Source organism: Orcinus orca, chromosome 19 (genome assembly GCF_937001465.1).
Source record: "Orcinus orca chromosome 19, mOrcOrc1.1, whole genome shotgun sequence".
In the NCBI taxonomy this organism is placed as follows: Eukaryota; Metazoa; Chordata; class Mammalia; order Artiodactyla; family Delphinidae; genus Orcinus; species Orcinus orca.
Window position 1 is genome coordinate 13678091 of NC_064577.1, and position 17101 is coordinate 13695191.

A 17101-nucleotide genomic window follows, 5' to 3' on the forward strand; every position below is an offset into this window, starting at 1 on the left:
GCACACCACTGTTTCACACAAGACTTGCATGTTTTGCAATGTTTATTTTTAGAAGCAGAAGCGCCTGGCAATTTCATTTAAGCACACCAATTCAAACATTTGTTCCACTTAACTGTGACAAGATGTCATTCCATTCAACCGTTCTCATTTTGTTTTATCATTTGATTATCCTTCCAGACTGATTTTCCTGTAGGTGGAAATTAGAAAGTTTAGAAGAAAATATGTTTTAAAAATACCACAAAACTAATTTTTAAATTCGTTTCTTCTGGATTAAAACAAAAAAGAAAATATGGGATAGTCACACATACTATCAATTTGTGTGTGTCAGGTAAGGAAAAAACGTTCTGGACTCTTCTATCAACAAAACTGTGTGGGCAACAAATTTACATCCTTTGGAGTCAAAGCCTGTTTTCCCTTTTCTTCAGCTTCTCTTACTCTTAGCACCCACATGTTCCTTTTTTTTTTTTTGTCACCCTTATTAAACTCTCAGGAAAGCGTGAGATGCTCATTTATACTAGAGTATCAATGGTTGATATAGTCTATAAATATGTCACTTAAAGATACTGACATGTTAACAGGAATCAGAAACTGAAGCCAAAGGTGTTTAGTGAAGGGTAAGATGGCAGGTGGAAGGTTTACTTGGACCACAGCTTTGGGAAGCCCGCTCTAAAGATGTTCATTGTGGACATAAGTGCCTGGCTTGTCTGCCTGTACAGATCTGGCAACCGTGAACCCTGGCTAGCACACGGACACCTTGCCTTTGGCATCTGATGGCAGGTGCTCAGATATGTTGACGAGGGCACGCCCAGCGGGGCTGGGAGCAGCTTCTGTTTCCCACACACTTTCTGAAGACTCGGGTTCCTGGAAGTTGTGTTGAGAGAGCTGACTGCCCTTCCGCACGCTTTTCTTCTCTGCCAGTTCCACGCGGGCTGCCGTGTATCTGCTCGTGGCCGTGACCGATGCCACCATGCACAGGGCAAAAGAACCCCATGCGAGGCTGTCGACAAAAGGCACAGTTAGGAAAGGGTGTAGGGCTATGATTCCAGGGCTTCCTGCTGGGGTGGAACATTAGCTGCTGGTTCTACCCAATTTGGATCTCAGAGAGCAGCCAATGTGTTGTTGTAGGCAACGTGTTGATGGTTAAGAGAAGCGATTCTGGAGTCATTGTGCTGAGTTTGCACTGTGGGTTTGTACCCATCTCTTACTAACTGTGGGACCTTGAAGCGGCGACTTCATCTTTCTGGATCAGTTTCCTCATCTGCAAAACCGGAATGATAGCAATGCTGGACACCAGATGGTTGTGAGGAATTCACATGGGCATGGGAAGTACTCAGCATAGTATCTGCTGACATATGTATTACTTTTTGTTGTTGTCTCTAACCCAGGACACTGGCACTGGGCATGGGAAGTACTCAGCATAGTATCTGCTGACATATGTATTACTTTTTGTTGTTGTCTCTAACCCAGGACACTGGCACTGGGCATGGTTATTTTTATATCCCTATCCTCTGGAAGCCTATTGCATTCTGAGTTGATAGTCTACACTTTTCATCTTTCACAGAACCCAGAAGAGTGGCTGCTGAGAACCTCTGCAAACTGACATGTGTGTATGTTTCATGGGGTGGAATTCCCAGGTAAAATAAATGCCCCATATCCAATCAGCTACAAAAACCCTACCAGTTATTAAGTTCCAACCCCACTCCAGGGTTTCCAGTCATCCTTAAATATGACTTGACAATCAAGGATACCAAGATCTAGGAGAAAGGCCCAACAACAAACAGAAGAGAAAGGAATCTGGGGACTTCCCTGGTGGTCCGGGGGTTAACACTCCATGCTTCCAATGCAGGGGGCACAGGGTTCGATCCCTGGCTGGGGAACTAAGATCCCACATGACATGGGGCACGGCCAAAAAAAACCCCAATCCTCCCCCCCCCCCGCAAAAAGAAAGAAAGGAATCTGAAGGAAAAAGATAAAATGAGGAAGAGAAGAAAACAGCAACAAAAAGAAAACTCTTTGATTAATATCCTCAGAGAAATATGAGAAGATATTGCATCAATAAAGCGATACCAGGGTATATGAAAAAGGAACAACTGGAAAACAAGGAAGATCTTGGAAAGTCCAATAAGATTCAAAATAAGAATTCAATAGAAAAGTTGGAGACAAATAGAAAGAAAATTTTCAGAAATACCAAAAAGAGATAGAAGATATAAGAGGTGCAACAACATCTAGATAATTAATCCAATAGACCCGATATCTAACTCATAAAAATTCTCTGAAAAGAGAGCAGAAGACTGAGGAATGGACAAATCAAAGACAGAATTCTCAGAATTCTAGGACGTGAATATTCAAATTTAAGGGCTCACCAAGCACATGAAAGAAGAATGAATGTGACGGAAAGAAGATCCCCTTCAAGGTACATTATCATGAGTAGAAAACAATAGATTACCTGTAATAGAACATGAATCAGAATGGTATTGGACTCTTGATGGAAGCAATACATTCTAGAAGGAAACAGACACATCTTCAAAATTCTAAGGGAGAATGACTTTCAACAAAGAATTTTACATACCACCAAACTATCAATCAAGGTGGAGCATTGAAAAGATACATTTCCAGACATGCAAGGAATAAAATAATTTCTCTCTCATTGAATCCTTTCTTCAGAAGCTACTGGAGGATGTGCTCCCACAAAAAAGTGGTTGTAAACTAGGATAATGATACAGGACCTAGGACACAAGGAAACAAGGGACTAGCAAAGGGAAATCTCCACTCGACAGCTCCATTCCAGAGCAGAGCAGGAAGACAGAGGGTTTTGGTGGGTTGGAAGAGTAGAGCAGGGAGAGATGGGACTGAGAGATTGTTATGTTTAGTACCATTTGAGTTTTAAAAACTAGTTGTATGTATTTCTTTTATTGAAAATTAAGAAATTAAAAGCAATAGGAAACAAAATGGCATTGGAAACAAACAGACCATTTTTCAAACTCCTATGATGTTTGGGATTTGCTTTTACATCCACAGCAGTAGGACCTCAATATAAATTGGCCACAGATCCTGACCCACCTGACATCCCTCTCAGCTCTAGAGCAGCTGTACTCCTGACTGCAGTGCTGGTGAGGTCACCTCGGGACCAATGGCACCTGCTCAGAGGGAGACAGCTAAAGTGACAAGTGGAGGAAATGGTATAAAGAGAAACATTTGTAAAAATTAACCTCTTCAGATTTCAAAGATGAAGAAGCGTTCAAAATCTAATAAATCATGAAGTTTATGGTTAGTCATAACATAGATGTATTTGCCAAACGCTGGTATACAGTAGGATGAGGGAGTGAGCCCTGAACATGACACTTGTTTTACAAAGAGAAAGTAACACAAGAGGTTGTTATAGAGGAGGAAAATGTAAGTATATGTATATATATATTTTAAGATGCAGCCAGGATTCGGAGGTCCACATCAAAGAGAACCCCTGTGGTCTTGTGTGACATGGTCGAGTCTTTCTGGTAGAGCTAGAACTTCTGTGTCATGGCCTGTCTTTCCGTTAGAATCAGGGGCTGGGTCTCTCCTCATTGAAGTATTTATTAGGAATTATAGCAGGACTTTTCCCCTTAAGCTGTGTTGAAGAAAGTAACAGCACCACCTCTATTTCTTGAGCACTTTACTCTGTGCCAAGAACTTTATAAACATAACCTCTTTATATTCCCATAAGCACCACTGAGACAGGTACATCATTTTACAGATGAGGAAACTGGGCTACAGAAAGATTACGAAACTAATCCAAGAGTAGCAGGTGGCAGAACCATGATCAAGGTCAGTGGTCCTACAAAACCTGTGTGCCTCCCTGCTGGTCCTTCGGGGCTTGAGCACCGTGGCCAGCAACTCACCAGTATGACCAGCCATACTCCCACGTCTGAGGCTTCCAATCTTCCGGTCCAACGTTCACAGTGATTTGAAAAATGGTTGTGTACATCATGTGGGCCACCATGGCTAGGAGCCCTGCACAAGGAAAGCTTGTGAGCCACAGTGAAGAATGTAGTTTCTCTACAGTACATGAGTTGGATGTCCAGAGCCCACTAGCATCCTCCTTGAGCCCGTCCAAGCAGCCTTCATGTTTTACATGTACACTAATCTCTTAGAGTCACCGATCTACGCAGTGGTATAGGTTCCTTTGCCATGTCATCCCTCCCAAGACCACATCTTTCTATGTTATCATGTCCCCGTGTCACTATGCTCAGAGACATCGATTTTCTATCCTCTCTTTCCCAGCACACAGGGGAGGTCCTTGAGCTACATTTGGCCTTAAGCCATACTTTACCGAGTTCTGTCATGTTATTCTTTAGAATGTGGGTTGTTTGCTGACACATAAAAACTTTGCATAAAAATCTGAATATATTCTGGCCACAGTAGACTTACATAGCAAATAATTAGTGGGAACCGAAGTCAGTTGCCAGTGTGGTTTTCTGTCCTTTGTAGGTGAATTGGTCTTTTTGCCTGGAGAGCCAGAGGATTTTTTTTCCTTTAACAGTTTTAGTGGGATGTGTCTAGGACTTGAATGTACTGTGTCATTTTGTCAGGTATTTGGAGGGAGTTTTCTATATACAGATTTTGGTCTTTGGTCCAGAAAATTTCCTTGAATTTTGCTTTTACATATTAGTTGTCCTATTGTTTTGTCTTTCTTTTTCAGGGACTCCCATTACATTTATGTTTTTATTTAATAAATGTATGGCAGGCAGTGACCAACTGGGGATCATCTTCAGTGGGATATTGACCCCAAACTTGGATAATCATTCTTAACAAGCTACCATGTTTTTGAGTACTTACTATATACTAGGTGCATTCTTATTTAGTCTTCACCATAGCCTTTTGAGGTAGCTAGCTTGCAGAAGTTAAGCCACTTGCCCAGGGTCACACAGCCATTAAGTAGGAGAGATCTGAACGCAGGGAGGATTTCTCCACAGACTCATGCTTAACCATCGTACTAAACAAAGCAATCTCTGTTCTCAGAGCCAGTGGACACCCTTCCCAGGGTTGTGACAGAGACATACTGATAAATTTTATTCTCCATTTGTGCCTATCCCCCTTTTGTTTCATCAGTCACCCATTGCTTCCACCAATGGGATTAATTCAGTAGCTTCTCCCGTGGACCAGATGTCCTGCTGAATGGGCGAGCGACAGGAAGAGCCAGCCTGGAGCTTTGCCAGTTCCCTGTGGGGCAGGCTGTGGGGAATTTGCCTGTTCTGATGATGCGCTTGGGGAAAGTACCTGCAAGCACCATGAGGATGGCTACAGAGGCATCCACCTTGAGCCAGTGGAATCCAGAGCGGTGATAACTCACTCTGGAGCCCAGGACGATGGCGCTTGTCAACGTCAGAAGGATATTCAGGACCTCAGCCCCAATGCACAGCCACAAAACACCTGCAAAATGTAAGGATGACAGAGACGCTGGGAACTTAGAAGTACTAGGATATTTAGTCCTTTGAGTTAGTTCACTTCTAAAACAAAAAATACAAAACCAGCACTGCGGGGTGAAAAACCACAGATACCTCTGCAGAGTCTTGGAAAGCTGACAGTGAAAGGGGGGTCCCGGGGCTTGAAAGAGAAGTTTGTAAAGATTGTTGTTAGCTGGAAGGGAAAAAGCACTAAGCAAAATTCTGATGTGGGGAGCTGAGGGATACTGGAGGTCCCATGGCCTAGTTCAAAAGTTAAAGTGTTATTTTGATTCCACCAGAAGACATTATCTTTGTCTTTTAAAGGAGAGGATCCACTTAACCAGGGTGGGCAAAGGAATCTGAGCATTGAGGAGCCCTGATTCGAGATACCAGGATCTCATTTGCTTCTGTGTGAGCCTATGATTTACCCTTTGGGTGGGACCTCATCTGCAGCTTCAAGAAACTGCGTTGGATGTGGAAGGGAGTGAATAAAGGGGGCAGGGAGAGAAACTATTATTTGCAAAAGGCCTCCTGTAAGGTAGTTAGGTACTGTGTAGACACAGCAATGAATGGAACAGATGTGGTCCATGCCATCACAAAAGCTATATTCCAGCTGGGAAAACAGATACTAAGAAAGTAAGTACAAATTTGATGAGTGTCATAGAAAAGAAAAAACGCTATAGGAAGTGATGAGCTAGACTCATCTCTTTCCTGTTCTGTGGTCACCTCACATCGGTAGCTTGAAATCAGCCATGGTGGGAGCGTTTACACCCTGGAAAGTTGCAAACACTACCGATCAGGGCTTCCCCTCTCCTCTGCAAAGTTGGTGGTTTAACATTTTCTAGCATTACTGACTGCAGGGCACATGAAAAGAGCCAGTGGTTCTGGCTTTTGGACTTGACTTCATAGAAAAACCGTAAATAACTCTTTCCTCTTTTCCCCCAACCCAACCAAAACCACAGAAATTGTCCAAAGTGCGAGGAGGGCTGGTGGTCAGAACGTGAGGAAGGTATTTACCTCGTTCTTCAGCTGGTATTAGACTCTGGAAACTCCTACACTTTTCACCTAGAAGAAAAAGAGGACAGAAGCCCAAGTAGGGTGAACCTTGACTATTAGGGGCAAACTGTGTTTCTAGATCCCTTGAGTATATCCAGGTCATTTTGAACAAGGATTGGGGAGTGTGGCTTTATTGCTCCCCAACAGGTGGTGCACCTCCCTGGGGGATCATGATAAAGGTCTGCTTCAGTGAAGCCAGGCTAGGCCATGTGCCTTTCTTCGGCCAAGAATTGGGAGTGGAAATGGGGGGAGGAGGTCACTTCTGGTCAGAAGTTTTAAGAGCCCGTGTTTTGTCTAAAGGTTCTCATCTTCTTGCTTCCATGGTCACAGAAGCCCAAGTCCAGATGGAGTCTCTGTCTGCCTAGATCCCTGAGTGGCTCCAGTGAGGAGACACTGCTCGCCGACCTGAAAAGTACAAACAGCAAGAGCTAGAAGTGAATTTGTTGGCTTAAACTGCTGGGACTTGGGGCTTGTCTGTTATTATAGCATAACTTAGCCCATCTGGACTGATGCTGCAAGCCTTAGACCAGGGGTACTTGACTTCCCAAACAGCATCCACGATGATATGAGTCTGAAATAATTTCTTTCTGGGTAGAGGGCAAGTGACAATGTTCGTAATCATTAAAAAAATGAATTAGAGGGCTTCCCTGGTGGCGCAGTGGTTGAGAGTCCGCCTGCCGATGCAGGGGACGCGGGTTTGTGCCCCGGTCTGGGAGGATCCCACATGCCGCAGAGCGGCTGGGCCCGTGAGCCATGGCCGCTGAGCCTGCGCGTCCGGAGCCTGTGCTCCGCAACGGGAGAGGCCACAGCAGTGAGAGGCCCGCGTACAGCAAAAAAAAAAAAAAAAAATGAATTAGAGCAGATATCAGAACTATCTCTGCTACAGAGTGAGCCAATTACTCGTACTCCATTTTGCTTTCTGGAGGGAAGCGAAAGGAAGCAGTTGTTATGTGTCTACCAGGTACGGGGCAGAACCCACCACCAGGCTTCTTCTGTGCTCTGGGGGGTGTGCTTTGCCTGTATCATCTGTCACGTTGCGCAGATCGGCTAGAAAACCTTGCGTTGCTACTTTTGATGTGTAGTCCCTTTGAAGGAGCTAAGTCCTTAAATATCTACTGAGTGGACGAATGTCACCCAATTCTGGTTTGGGGGTGAGTGACAGATGGATGATTGAGACCACAGCAAATCACCTTCTGGGATCCTGTCCCAGGTGGGTGTGCCAATTTCTCCATACTTCAGCCCCGAAATGAATCATGGGTGGCAGAGTGGGAGGAGCCTGGGAAATTGCCTGATTCTTCTCTGCACAGTTAGGAAGAGTGGGTCCAAGGACATCTGAGAGGAAGGAATGGTAAAGAAGACACAGGTAGAGGCATTTTCAGCATTAGAACTGGGCTTGCAGGGGCCCCACCTGTGCGGTCCAGCCATGTCGCTGATTTAATGCAGCCCAGCCGGCTGTAGCGGAGATGCATCCTGCTGTCCCAGTCTGGGCTGGTCGGAGCTAAAAGAGGCGAAGTTAGGGGCATAGATCATTAACTCTTCGAAGGAATGGCTTTCCCATTTCTAAAATCTGTTCAACAGTCCCCACACTAGCCTTGCTTTGAAGATTAAATGAGATACTAGGTAGGAAGGCTGCTCTCCTAGTTACTGTGCACTTAAACCTTAATGGAATAAAATGAGTTCTGGGACTTCCCTGGTGGCTCAGTGGTTAAGAATCTGCCTGCCAGTGCAGGGGACACGGGTTCGAGCCCTGGTCCGGGAAGATCTCCCATGCCGCGGAGCAACTAAGCCTTGTGCACCACAACTACCGACCCTGTGCTCTAGAGCCCGTGAGCCGCAGCTACTGAGCCCGCGTGCCACAGCTACTGAAGCCCGTGTGCCTAGAGCCCATGCTCCGCAACAAGAGAAGCCACTGCCATGAGAAGCCCTCGCACCGCATCGGGAAGAGGAGCCCCCGCTCGCCGCAACTAGAGAAAGCCCGCGCGCAGCAATGAAGACTCAACACAGCCAAAATAAATTAATTAATTAATTAATTGAAAATGAGTTCTAATGGGGCCTTTTTGCTTATGGTTAGCATAAATCATTATTTATTACTAGACTGTAAGCACCTTGAGGGCAAAGATCATGTCAACTAACTTTTCTGGAAGTTTTCAGGGAGAGAAGTAATGTTGAGGAGCATCTTTGGACTTTAGAAAATATGTTTTCTCTTATAGAAGAGAAAATTCCAGATCACTTTCCTATTCAAGAACTCATACAGCCTCCCCCCATTCCTCCAGCCTCACGTCTAAATCTCTCTTCTTCTTTCATGTCCTCTCTCCAGCAAGCTGACTTCCCAATGCAGAACCCATTTTTTGCTTCCTTAGCGCAAGCCAGCATTCACCTTCTACTTCATCAAGTATGCTATGTAGGGCCAGGTGCATGGTTTTGAAGGTACAGATGCCCAAAGGCCATAACCCTTGAGATTTGCCATGCTCAACCTCCAAGTACCCTTGGGCCTCATTCCTTCATGCTTCTGCGTTGCCCCTCTGCCGAGCTATAGGAAGAAGAGAAATAAAGTTTGGGTTTATGATACCGCCATCTGGCTGAGCTGCCCTGCTGGGCTTGATTCGGAAGCAGGGATTCATCTGTCACCTAACTGTCCACAACAAGTGGCCCGAAGGAGCGTATTTACACCGCCTGGGACCAAGCGCAACAGAATCAGGGAGCTAGCTGCCAATCTACAGCCACACTGGCCTCTGCAGCCTTCTCATTAAGTCCGTTTTGGATTGTGCAAGGGGACATTTTTCCTGGTTGATTCTCTGCTTTTGGCGGCAGCAGTGGTGTGGACAGAGAATGTCACTTGCCGTATCAGTCAACAAAGGATGTTGCGGAAAACCGGGATACTGGCCCTAGATAGTGAAGAGGCACATCAAAGGAAGAATTTCATTAAGCCCAGACTCTTGCGTCTTCCCATACATAGAAAAGTGCTGCGCTCCTTTTCTTGAGATGCCTGGTTTTTCTTTAATTAGCAGTAATCTTTTGATGTTTGATTACCTGTTTTTTTGCAAAAACTCCTATATATCCTGGCTCCCCCCTTTCCTCCTTGGAATGGTCCCTCGGAGCTCTCTGAGAGGCTGTCTCCCAGGCTTAAGTCCTCAGTAATGCCCCAGATAAAACGTAATTCTCAGCTTTTAGGTTGTGCATTTTTTTTTTCGGTTGATAGCAGTGTTATGGCCACGGTAGCTCAACATTCGTCCTGGTCGCCCCAGTTCTACTAGGGAGGTCTACAGCCTTGGGGAAATCTCAACACTCGCACCTGCTCTCTTGCAAGGCACTTTGGGGCTGATGGGGGTCCTTTTTTCACATCATCTCATCAGCTCCTCACTAGAACCCTGTGAGCCAGGCCTGGAGTGAGAGTAGCAGATGGACATCATGGACAGAATGTGGCATTTAAATCCAACAGGACTGGCTTCTATGCCAGGTCTGCCCCAGTCAGGAATCATAGGAAGTTCCTTGACTTCTCTGTGCCTCGCTTTCTTCATCTGCAAAATGGGTTTTATCAAAGTCCTCCAATGAGAACGTTATGAAAGGATCTTGAGAGCAGCCTTCCACTTTTTGGTGTGTTTAATTATTGATAAAGGCAAGTACAGATATCCGTAGCTTACAGATTTGGAGGCTAGGCTCAAACAGGTTGGTAGAATCAGGAGTTGAAACTGGATTTTCTCACCCGGGACCCTGTGCCTTTTTCAACATCACCACCTGCTGTCTTTATACTTAATACACGGAGGCCTAAGGGTCTATCTTGTCTTCTGAAGAGGGCTGCCTTATCTCAGCAGGAGTAAAGAGGAGGCCAGGTACAGAGCCAGGGGCAGGGCAAAGTGAAAATGGAGGCCGGCCAAGGAGATTAAGAGAATTCCCAATAGCTTAGGAGGGTGAGTTTAGCCTGGGCGAAGGGTCAGACCACAGTGACCCCTTGATTAATATGAATCCTCAGAAATGATGTTCCTTTTGAATAAGCCCAGCAGGATTAAAAGGAAAAATCTTTATAAATCCCACAAAGCCGGACAGGCAGGTGTTACATAGCTGGACAGAAGTTTACCAGCCAAGCCGTACAGCCAGCCAGCCTAGGAAATGGTGTCGTAGTCCTGGGGACAGACTCTGGAAACCTGTCTGCTGTTCTCCCCAAGCCCCCACCCACTATGGGGTGCCCAGGTCCCTCTGTCCTTGAACTTTCTGAGTTTAGCAGAACAGCATAGTATTGGAAATCAACACATTTTGTTGACTAATTCATTCGTCCAAGAAAAAGAACAGTTAGTCGAAGCGCTGCCCCAACCAGGAGTTTTTGTTTTAAATCTTCACTTCGGAGGATGCTCTCTCTCTTTAAAGGCATTAGGAAGAAGGTGCAGAGCTATTCGGTGTGACTTAACAGAGGATGACCGGAAATAGCACTCCAGGTAGGGGATCCCCGGAGGGTCAACTTTTAGGGGGATGGAGATGGAGATGATTCAGAAGGAAAATATCCAGGAAGCCTCAGGGGGCAGCAGAGCTGGGGGTGGCCGGACAGCCCGAGGCTCCTCTCCTGCACATCCTCCCCAGGCTGGAGTCCTTACGGCCAGATCTACTCAGCCCCCCTCACCTCTCCTGACCCTCTCTCTAAAGCCCCGGATGGGTGCCTTCCATCCACCTCCAGTTGCAGTCTTTTCCTTTGTTTTGCCCCCAACTCTCCCAGGCACTTGTGCTAAATTAGACTAAATAGCAGAAATTTGTACGGAGTAATCTCCCCGAGGGGGCCCCAGGCTGCGGTCCGCTGCAGCCATGCTTTCTTGGGCCTGGGCAATGTGTTTTCACATGGAAAGCCAGATAGCTTGCACCCCTTGAACAACCAGAGGAACTGATGACATTGAGCTCATAAGCCCGCAAGCCCGTAAGGCTGAGCTGAGCAAGACGTGCCCCCTTCAGCTAAGGCTGAGGCTTCAAGGTCACTGGCATTCCCCGCTAGCCCTTACCACCTTCTGTAGGCATTTATTGGCAACCTAATGTAGGCCTTTTGCTTTATTTCCTTATACGTTTGCTACTGTTTTAGTTATTATCTAGTAAACATTTAATTCTAACCTTTTTTGTTTTCGGGGCATCTTGTAGCACAGTGATCACGTTTCTGGGGAGGGGGAAGGTGTTCTGAGGACAATGGCCTCCTTTCTTCCTTCTTAATAAAGTGATGACAATATTGAAAGACCTCGGTTTACCTGGACGACCTTATTATATCAAGAAATACGTAGGATGTGAGGGCGATCTGGCTGCAACCTCTGTCACCCCTTTCATCGCCAGCGTTCATTCAGCTGATCTGGCTGGCTAGGCGGGCGTCCCCTTCCTCCCTCACCGCTCCATCTGTGTCCCTCCCGAAGCTGCACGCTCTGTCGAAGAGGACGACCTTCCCCGATAGAGGAGGACCGTTCTTTGGTCGAGGGTATACGAGTAGCTGTGCTCCCCTGCTAGAACCTCCAGACAAGCTCTCAAGGTCCATTTATAGGAGAACGTAGGGTAGTCAAGCTTCCGAGACTCCAGACACATCCAAATGAGGCGCTGCACGTGGCAGTCTGCCTTTAAAAAAAAAAAAGAAATAAAAAGAAAAAAACCCCAAATATATAAAAGTGTGAGTGGAGTATTCTTTTTAGATGGATGGGCACAAACTTATTCATTGACAATTATAAGACCATTGCCCTTCAGTTAAGTTTTGGGTATTGTGGGTTTGTAGGGAAAGTCTGGGCTCAGGGTTAAGAAGTTTGAGTTGCATGTGTAGCTCTATCAGAATCTAGCTATACAATCCTCAGTGGGGCCTGTCTACCTCTGGAACTCAGTTTTCCCATCTGTGAAATGAGTCTGATGTTCTAGATCAGCCTTTTCCAAAGAGTGTTCCACTGAACACTAGTCTCACAGGATATTAATCCTTATTCTACACAGACATTTTTTTTTACTACCTCAACTAATTTTAGGAAACACTGGGATATGTAAGAATAAACAGGTTTCTTTATTGAGATTTTAATGTGCTAATGTGCATTGTGAATTTCCAAGAAGGAAAGGTAGTCTACGACATTTTCCAAATTTGTGTGACTATCAACACATCTAATTTTACAAAGAGTACCTTAAAAGGCACCTGTGTGGAGTAATCGTTGAGGAAACCCAGCGAAGCCCTTGGTAAAGCCTCCTTCTGGTTTGACATCAACATATAAGATAAACGTAAATCAGAAAAGGGTCAAGAAATACATTCTTTACTTTTCCTTGGCTTTGTCCATGAATCACTGAAAACATCAACCCTCCTTAGAATTCAGCACGTCTTCCTGATCATATACGAAAAACCTTTCAGTCATGTGACCCGTGAGAAGACGGGGGTGTGTGTAGTAAACACTCTGTGTGTTGACAAAAGTGCCAAGGGAGAGGCCACAACAGTGAGAGGCCCGCGTACTGCAAAAAAAAAAAAAAAAAAAAAAATGTTATGAGGATGGGGAAATAAAAGGCAATTAGAAACTACAGGAAAAGCAAAAAGCTGTATAAGAAGTTTAAGGTAGTGATAGCACCCTTCTTGATTCTGTGATGAACAATATGTGTATAGTGTAAATAAATTATTGGTTTGTTGATTTAAATAAAATAGCAATATAACTATATTAGAAGGATGGCAGATATGGGATGTGGTGGTGAGAGAAATTTATCCTTGTCTATTATGACAGGAAGTCAATAGATACTATCTAACATGATACTATCTAACATCTAATAGATACTATCTAACATAGCTATATCAGCGTATTGTTTAGAAATGCAGAGGCAAATACCAGAAGAAAGAACTAAGCTAAAAGTGGTTTCCCCTGGATATAGCACTAGGTTATGAAGTAGGAAGCGGCAGGAGACTGTTAGTTTTTCTTAGAAGCCTTTCAAAATGATTTGATCTCTTACCTATGTGTAAATATTACCTTGGTTAAATATTTTTTTAAAGGGAATGCAGGTTTATAGACCGCATCCCAGATCTGCTGAATCAGAAAGTCCAGGGCTGGGTATCTGGATTTTTACAAACTCCCTGGGTGATTGTGATGTGCACCATTTGATAGCTGGTGTGATATTTTCTTTATATGCAGCGGTGGAAATAGAAATAGGCGACCCTCAGATGGGGACTTGGAAAGGGAATGGTAATTCTCAAGCAATTTGCCTAGGGGTATGATGATTGTATTTTCCAAACCACAAACCTGAGACTATCTTGAGGACCCTTCAGGAGGCAGGGCCGTGAGCCTCCTGCATCTGTCCATGAGGGTAGAGAGAGTGGACGGATAGGAAGAGAGTGCACTTCCCAGAGGAGAGAGGTGGGGAAAGCCCCGCCAGTAGCCTTAGCTCCTTGTACTGCTGCAGTGTCCTCACCACACTTAGAGCAAAGGCCACAGGCACTGGCCTGTGTACATGGGAGGGCAAGGCTCGGCACTGCCCCTCTGCAGTGACCACGGGGGCAGTGATGGGGAGGGGCACACAGCATCTTAGAGGGTTCCTTCTTGTTGCCTTTTACTTAGACCTCAGGAATAAACTACTAATGCTACGGGTATGGGGAAAGAAAAGGCAATTAGAAACTTCAGGAAAAGCAAAAAACTGTACAAGGATGTAATGTAATAAGGCTGAGGTCAGGGTGGGCATGTTGAGGGGTGGGGTCCTCTCCTTTCCACCTTGAGGGCCGTGTTCTCCCAGCAGGAAGGGAAGAACATCCTGGCCCCGAGCATGGGGTTGGGTTTGCAGCCAGGCTGCCGAATTCCTCCTTCCTCGGTTGCTCACGAGGTAAAAACACTGTTCTCTGAAATACGTCCTCCAAATTATAACTTTCTCTTTCCTCTTCTCTGTCCTCTTCCTTCACCACTTCCCTCACCACCACCCTGTCAAGCCCGTTGAAGTTCAAAAGACATCAACGAATCAGGGCTGAGTAATGGTGGTGGTGGAGGGCTTGCTCCTGTGTAGCTTGAAACTCAGTTTCCTCATTTGCGAGCTGAGAAAACAATATTTACTTTGCTGGGGTTATTTCAAGGTTGCCTGAGATAAAGGTCTGACTTGTTCATGGTTTTACTTCTGGTATGTGCTCCGTACAGGGGATTCCCTTCCCACCAATGATGATGAGTTTGTTTCCTAAGAGAACCTTCTGTTCCAAGACCCCTTAAACGTGCGGGGATGCAGTTTAGGGTTGGGTGGGGGGCCACTTGAGATTCACCAGAGACTGAATGACACTAGGAAATGGTAAAAGCTAATGTGTAATAAACACTTATCCTGTATCAGGTGCAGTGTTTTAGTGAATTCGTTCATTTCATCTTTATGGTAACTCTAGAGATGGGTACAGCTATTGTTCCTGTTTTATAGGTGAGAAAACTGGGGCTCAGAGAGGTGGAGAGCCTTGCTCGAGGACACACAGGTAGTCAGCGGCAGAGCTGGGGTTCAAGCCCTAGTGGCCATCCCGCACCTGTCCCCCCGGGCCCCCCAGGCCGTGCTCACCTGTGCTGTCGAGGCTCTCCTCGCATGACTGCCAGAGCCCCAGGTGGAACCTGCGCCAGATGAACCTGTCGTCTCCCGTCTCCCAAATGTACTGGACGGCCTGGGTCCCGTTGTCCCTGCTGCCACTGCTGTAGTGGATGCAGTGCAGCACCTCCGGATGGTCCTGGCACAGCGGCTTTGCCACCCGCCGGGTCCCCTCGCACCAGTAGCTGCTGCCCACGGCCGTGAGGGAGAAGGCGAGGGCGAGGCAGACGGGGAGGAGGGCCAGTACCCGCTGTCGCCTGGCCCGGTCCATGGCCGAATGCGGGGTGCAGAGGCAGGATGAGCCGTGGGGCCCCCCTCCCCTGCCTTGTCATGGTACCTGCCCCTCCTCAGCCCGCCATCTGGCATTCTTACATCTTCCCTCACATCCCCCTGGGAAACCGGTGCTCTCCAGCGTGCAGCATCCTCTGAGCACCTGTACCCTGAGGAGGCATAGCGCTGGGACGCCCCCGCTTTAACAGTGTCAGCCCTTCTGTCCCGCCCACGATGGAGAGGTGCTGGAGGTGCCAGTTTTCTGTTTTTGCTCAACTGTGGTGCAAATACGCATAACACAGAATTCACCACGTTAACCGTTTTTAAGTGCACACTTAAGTACATTCGCGTTCGGCCACCAATCTCCAGAGCTCTTTTCATCTCACGAAACTGAAACTCTGTCCCCATTAGATGCTAACTGCCCATCCCTCCACCCCCAGCCCCTGGCAACACCCACGATACTCTCTATGAATTTGGTCACTCTAGCTATACGTGGAATTTGTCTTTTGTAACTGGCTTTTTTCATGTAGCATAATGTCCTCAAGGTTCCTCGTGTTGTAGCAGGTATCAGAATCTCCTTCCTTTTAAAGACTGATTAATGTCCCATGGTGTGGATACGCCGCAATTTGTTTATCCATTCATCCACTGATGGATAGACACTTGACTGGTTTCCGCTTGGTGGCTGTTATAAAGGACGCTGGGTTCTGACGGAGGTCCAGGGTGGTTTGGGTGGGTGTCTGGGTGAGACTGCTCCACCCTTGTCTTTTGCTTTGGTCAGGGTCCTCGGGCTGAGGCCTGCCCAGCTCTACAGAGAAAGAGACTGCTGCGGAGAACAACTTCTGGCCCAGGGACTGAGACGCTCCGGTCTAGGCAGCCTGCTTCAGGGCCTGAGTGCTACGCAGAGGGGAGGGGGGCATGCACCCCACATGGGTGCATTCAGCACCACCCTGGGGCCTCCATAGCTGGCAGGCAGGGGCCCTGGCATATTGTTGCAGGAGAAGGGCGGGGGCGGGGGGGGGGGGAGGCGAGAGAATGGTCACATCCCAGGTCTCAGGGGAGTCCCTGGGATGGGCGGCCAAGTTAGGGTCCTTGGCTTCGCACAGGAAAGAATTCGAGAGCAAGACAGAGTGAAATGAAAGCGGGTTTGTTTAGAGGGATACACATACCGGATGCAATGCGGACCTTCTCAGAAAGTGAGAGGGCCTTGGGGTGCGGGGTTGTTAGTTTTTATGGGCCGGGTAATTTCATATGCTAATGAGTGGGAGGGATATTCTAAGTACCTTGGAGAAGGGGTGGGGATTTCCCCTGCATTGGGACACTGCCCACTTTGTGGCTTCTTATGATCTGCCTCGGAACTGTCATGGCGCTGGTGGGCGTGTCATTAACATGCTAATATATTACAATAAGCGTATAATAAGGCTCAAAGTCTGCGGGAAGTAAAGTCTTCCACCATCTTGGTCCTAACCAGTTTTTGTTGTATGCGCAAAGGCTGTGGCATTCTTTTAACGGTTGTGCCCTGCCCCCTTCCCTCCTGTCTCATTATCACTCATGCCCTTGCCCAGGGGGCCCTGCAGGAGTGGCGTTGCCGAGGAGACTTAAGCTGCTTCTTGGGCAGAGGACGTTGATGAAACAGTGAGGGCCAGAGGAGGGTAGCAGAAGTTTCCACATGGCATCTGGAGCACACAGGTTCTCCATCCCATGTTAGACACCTCCAAAGACCCTCAGATATAATGGAGAATATGCCAGCCTGGGCAGGTAGGAGAAAAAGGCCAGGGTCATTTGGGTCCATATTACTCTGTCTGGACTTTCCTGCTGGTAAAGACAGAGGACTGTGGTCTGTGCTGTGG

The 17101-nt window shown here is 46.7% G+C and overlaps 1 protein-coding gene across 1 annotated transcript; it reads right to left on the reverse strand.

Annotated features, from left to right (window-relative positions):
* Positions 1-700: 700 nt before the first annotated feature.
* On the reverse strand, positions 701-15255 carry GSG1L2 (GSG1 like 2). Its single transcript, XM_033422593.2, has 5 exons — positions 14961-15255; positions 6438-6485; positions 5254-5406; positions 3876-3987; positions 701-997 (listed from the first exon to the last, which is right to left on the reverse strand). The coding sequence occupies exons 1-5, from the start codon at positions 15253-15255 to the stop codon at positions 739-741; spliced, it is 867 nt and encodes a 288-aa protein (XP_033278484.1). The 3' UTR covers positions 701-738.
* Between the last annotated feature and the right edge of the window lie 1846 nt (positions 15256-17101).

What these genes read in the sequence shown, in the direction of transcription:
- GSG1L2 (XM_033422593.2), bottom strand. Translation starts at nt 15,255, where the DNA reads ATGGACCGGGCCAGGCGACAGCGGGTACTGGCCCTCCTCCCCGTCTGC. An exon ending in AATACCAGCTGAAGAACGAG is followed by an intron (nt 5,407 to 6,437) that starts GTAAATACCTTC and finishes TACATTTTGCAG; the next exon opens with GTGTTTTGTGGCTGTGCATT. An exon ending in GAGTATGGCTGGTCATACTG is followed by an intron (nt 998 to 3,875) that starts GTGAGTTGCTGG and finishes TTTTGTCGACAG; the next exon opens with CCTCGCATGGGGTTCTTTTG.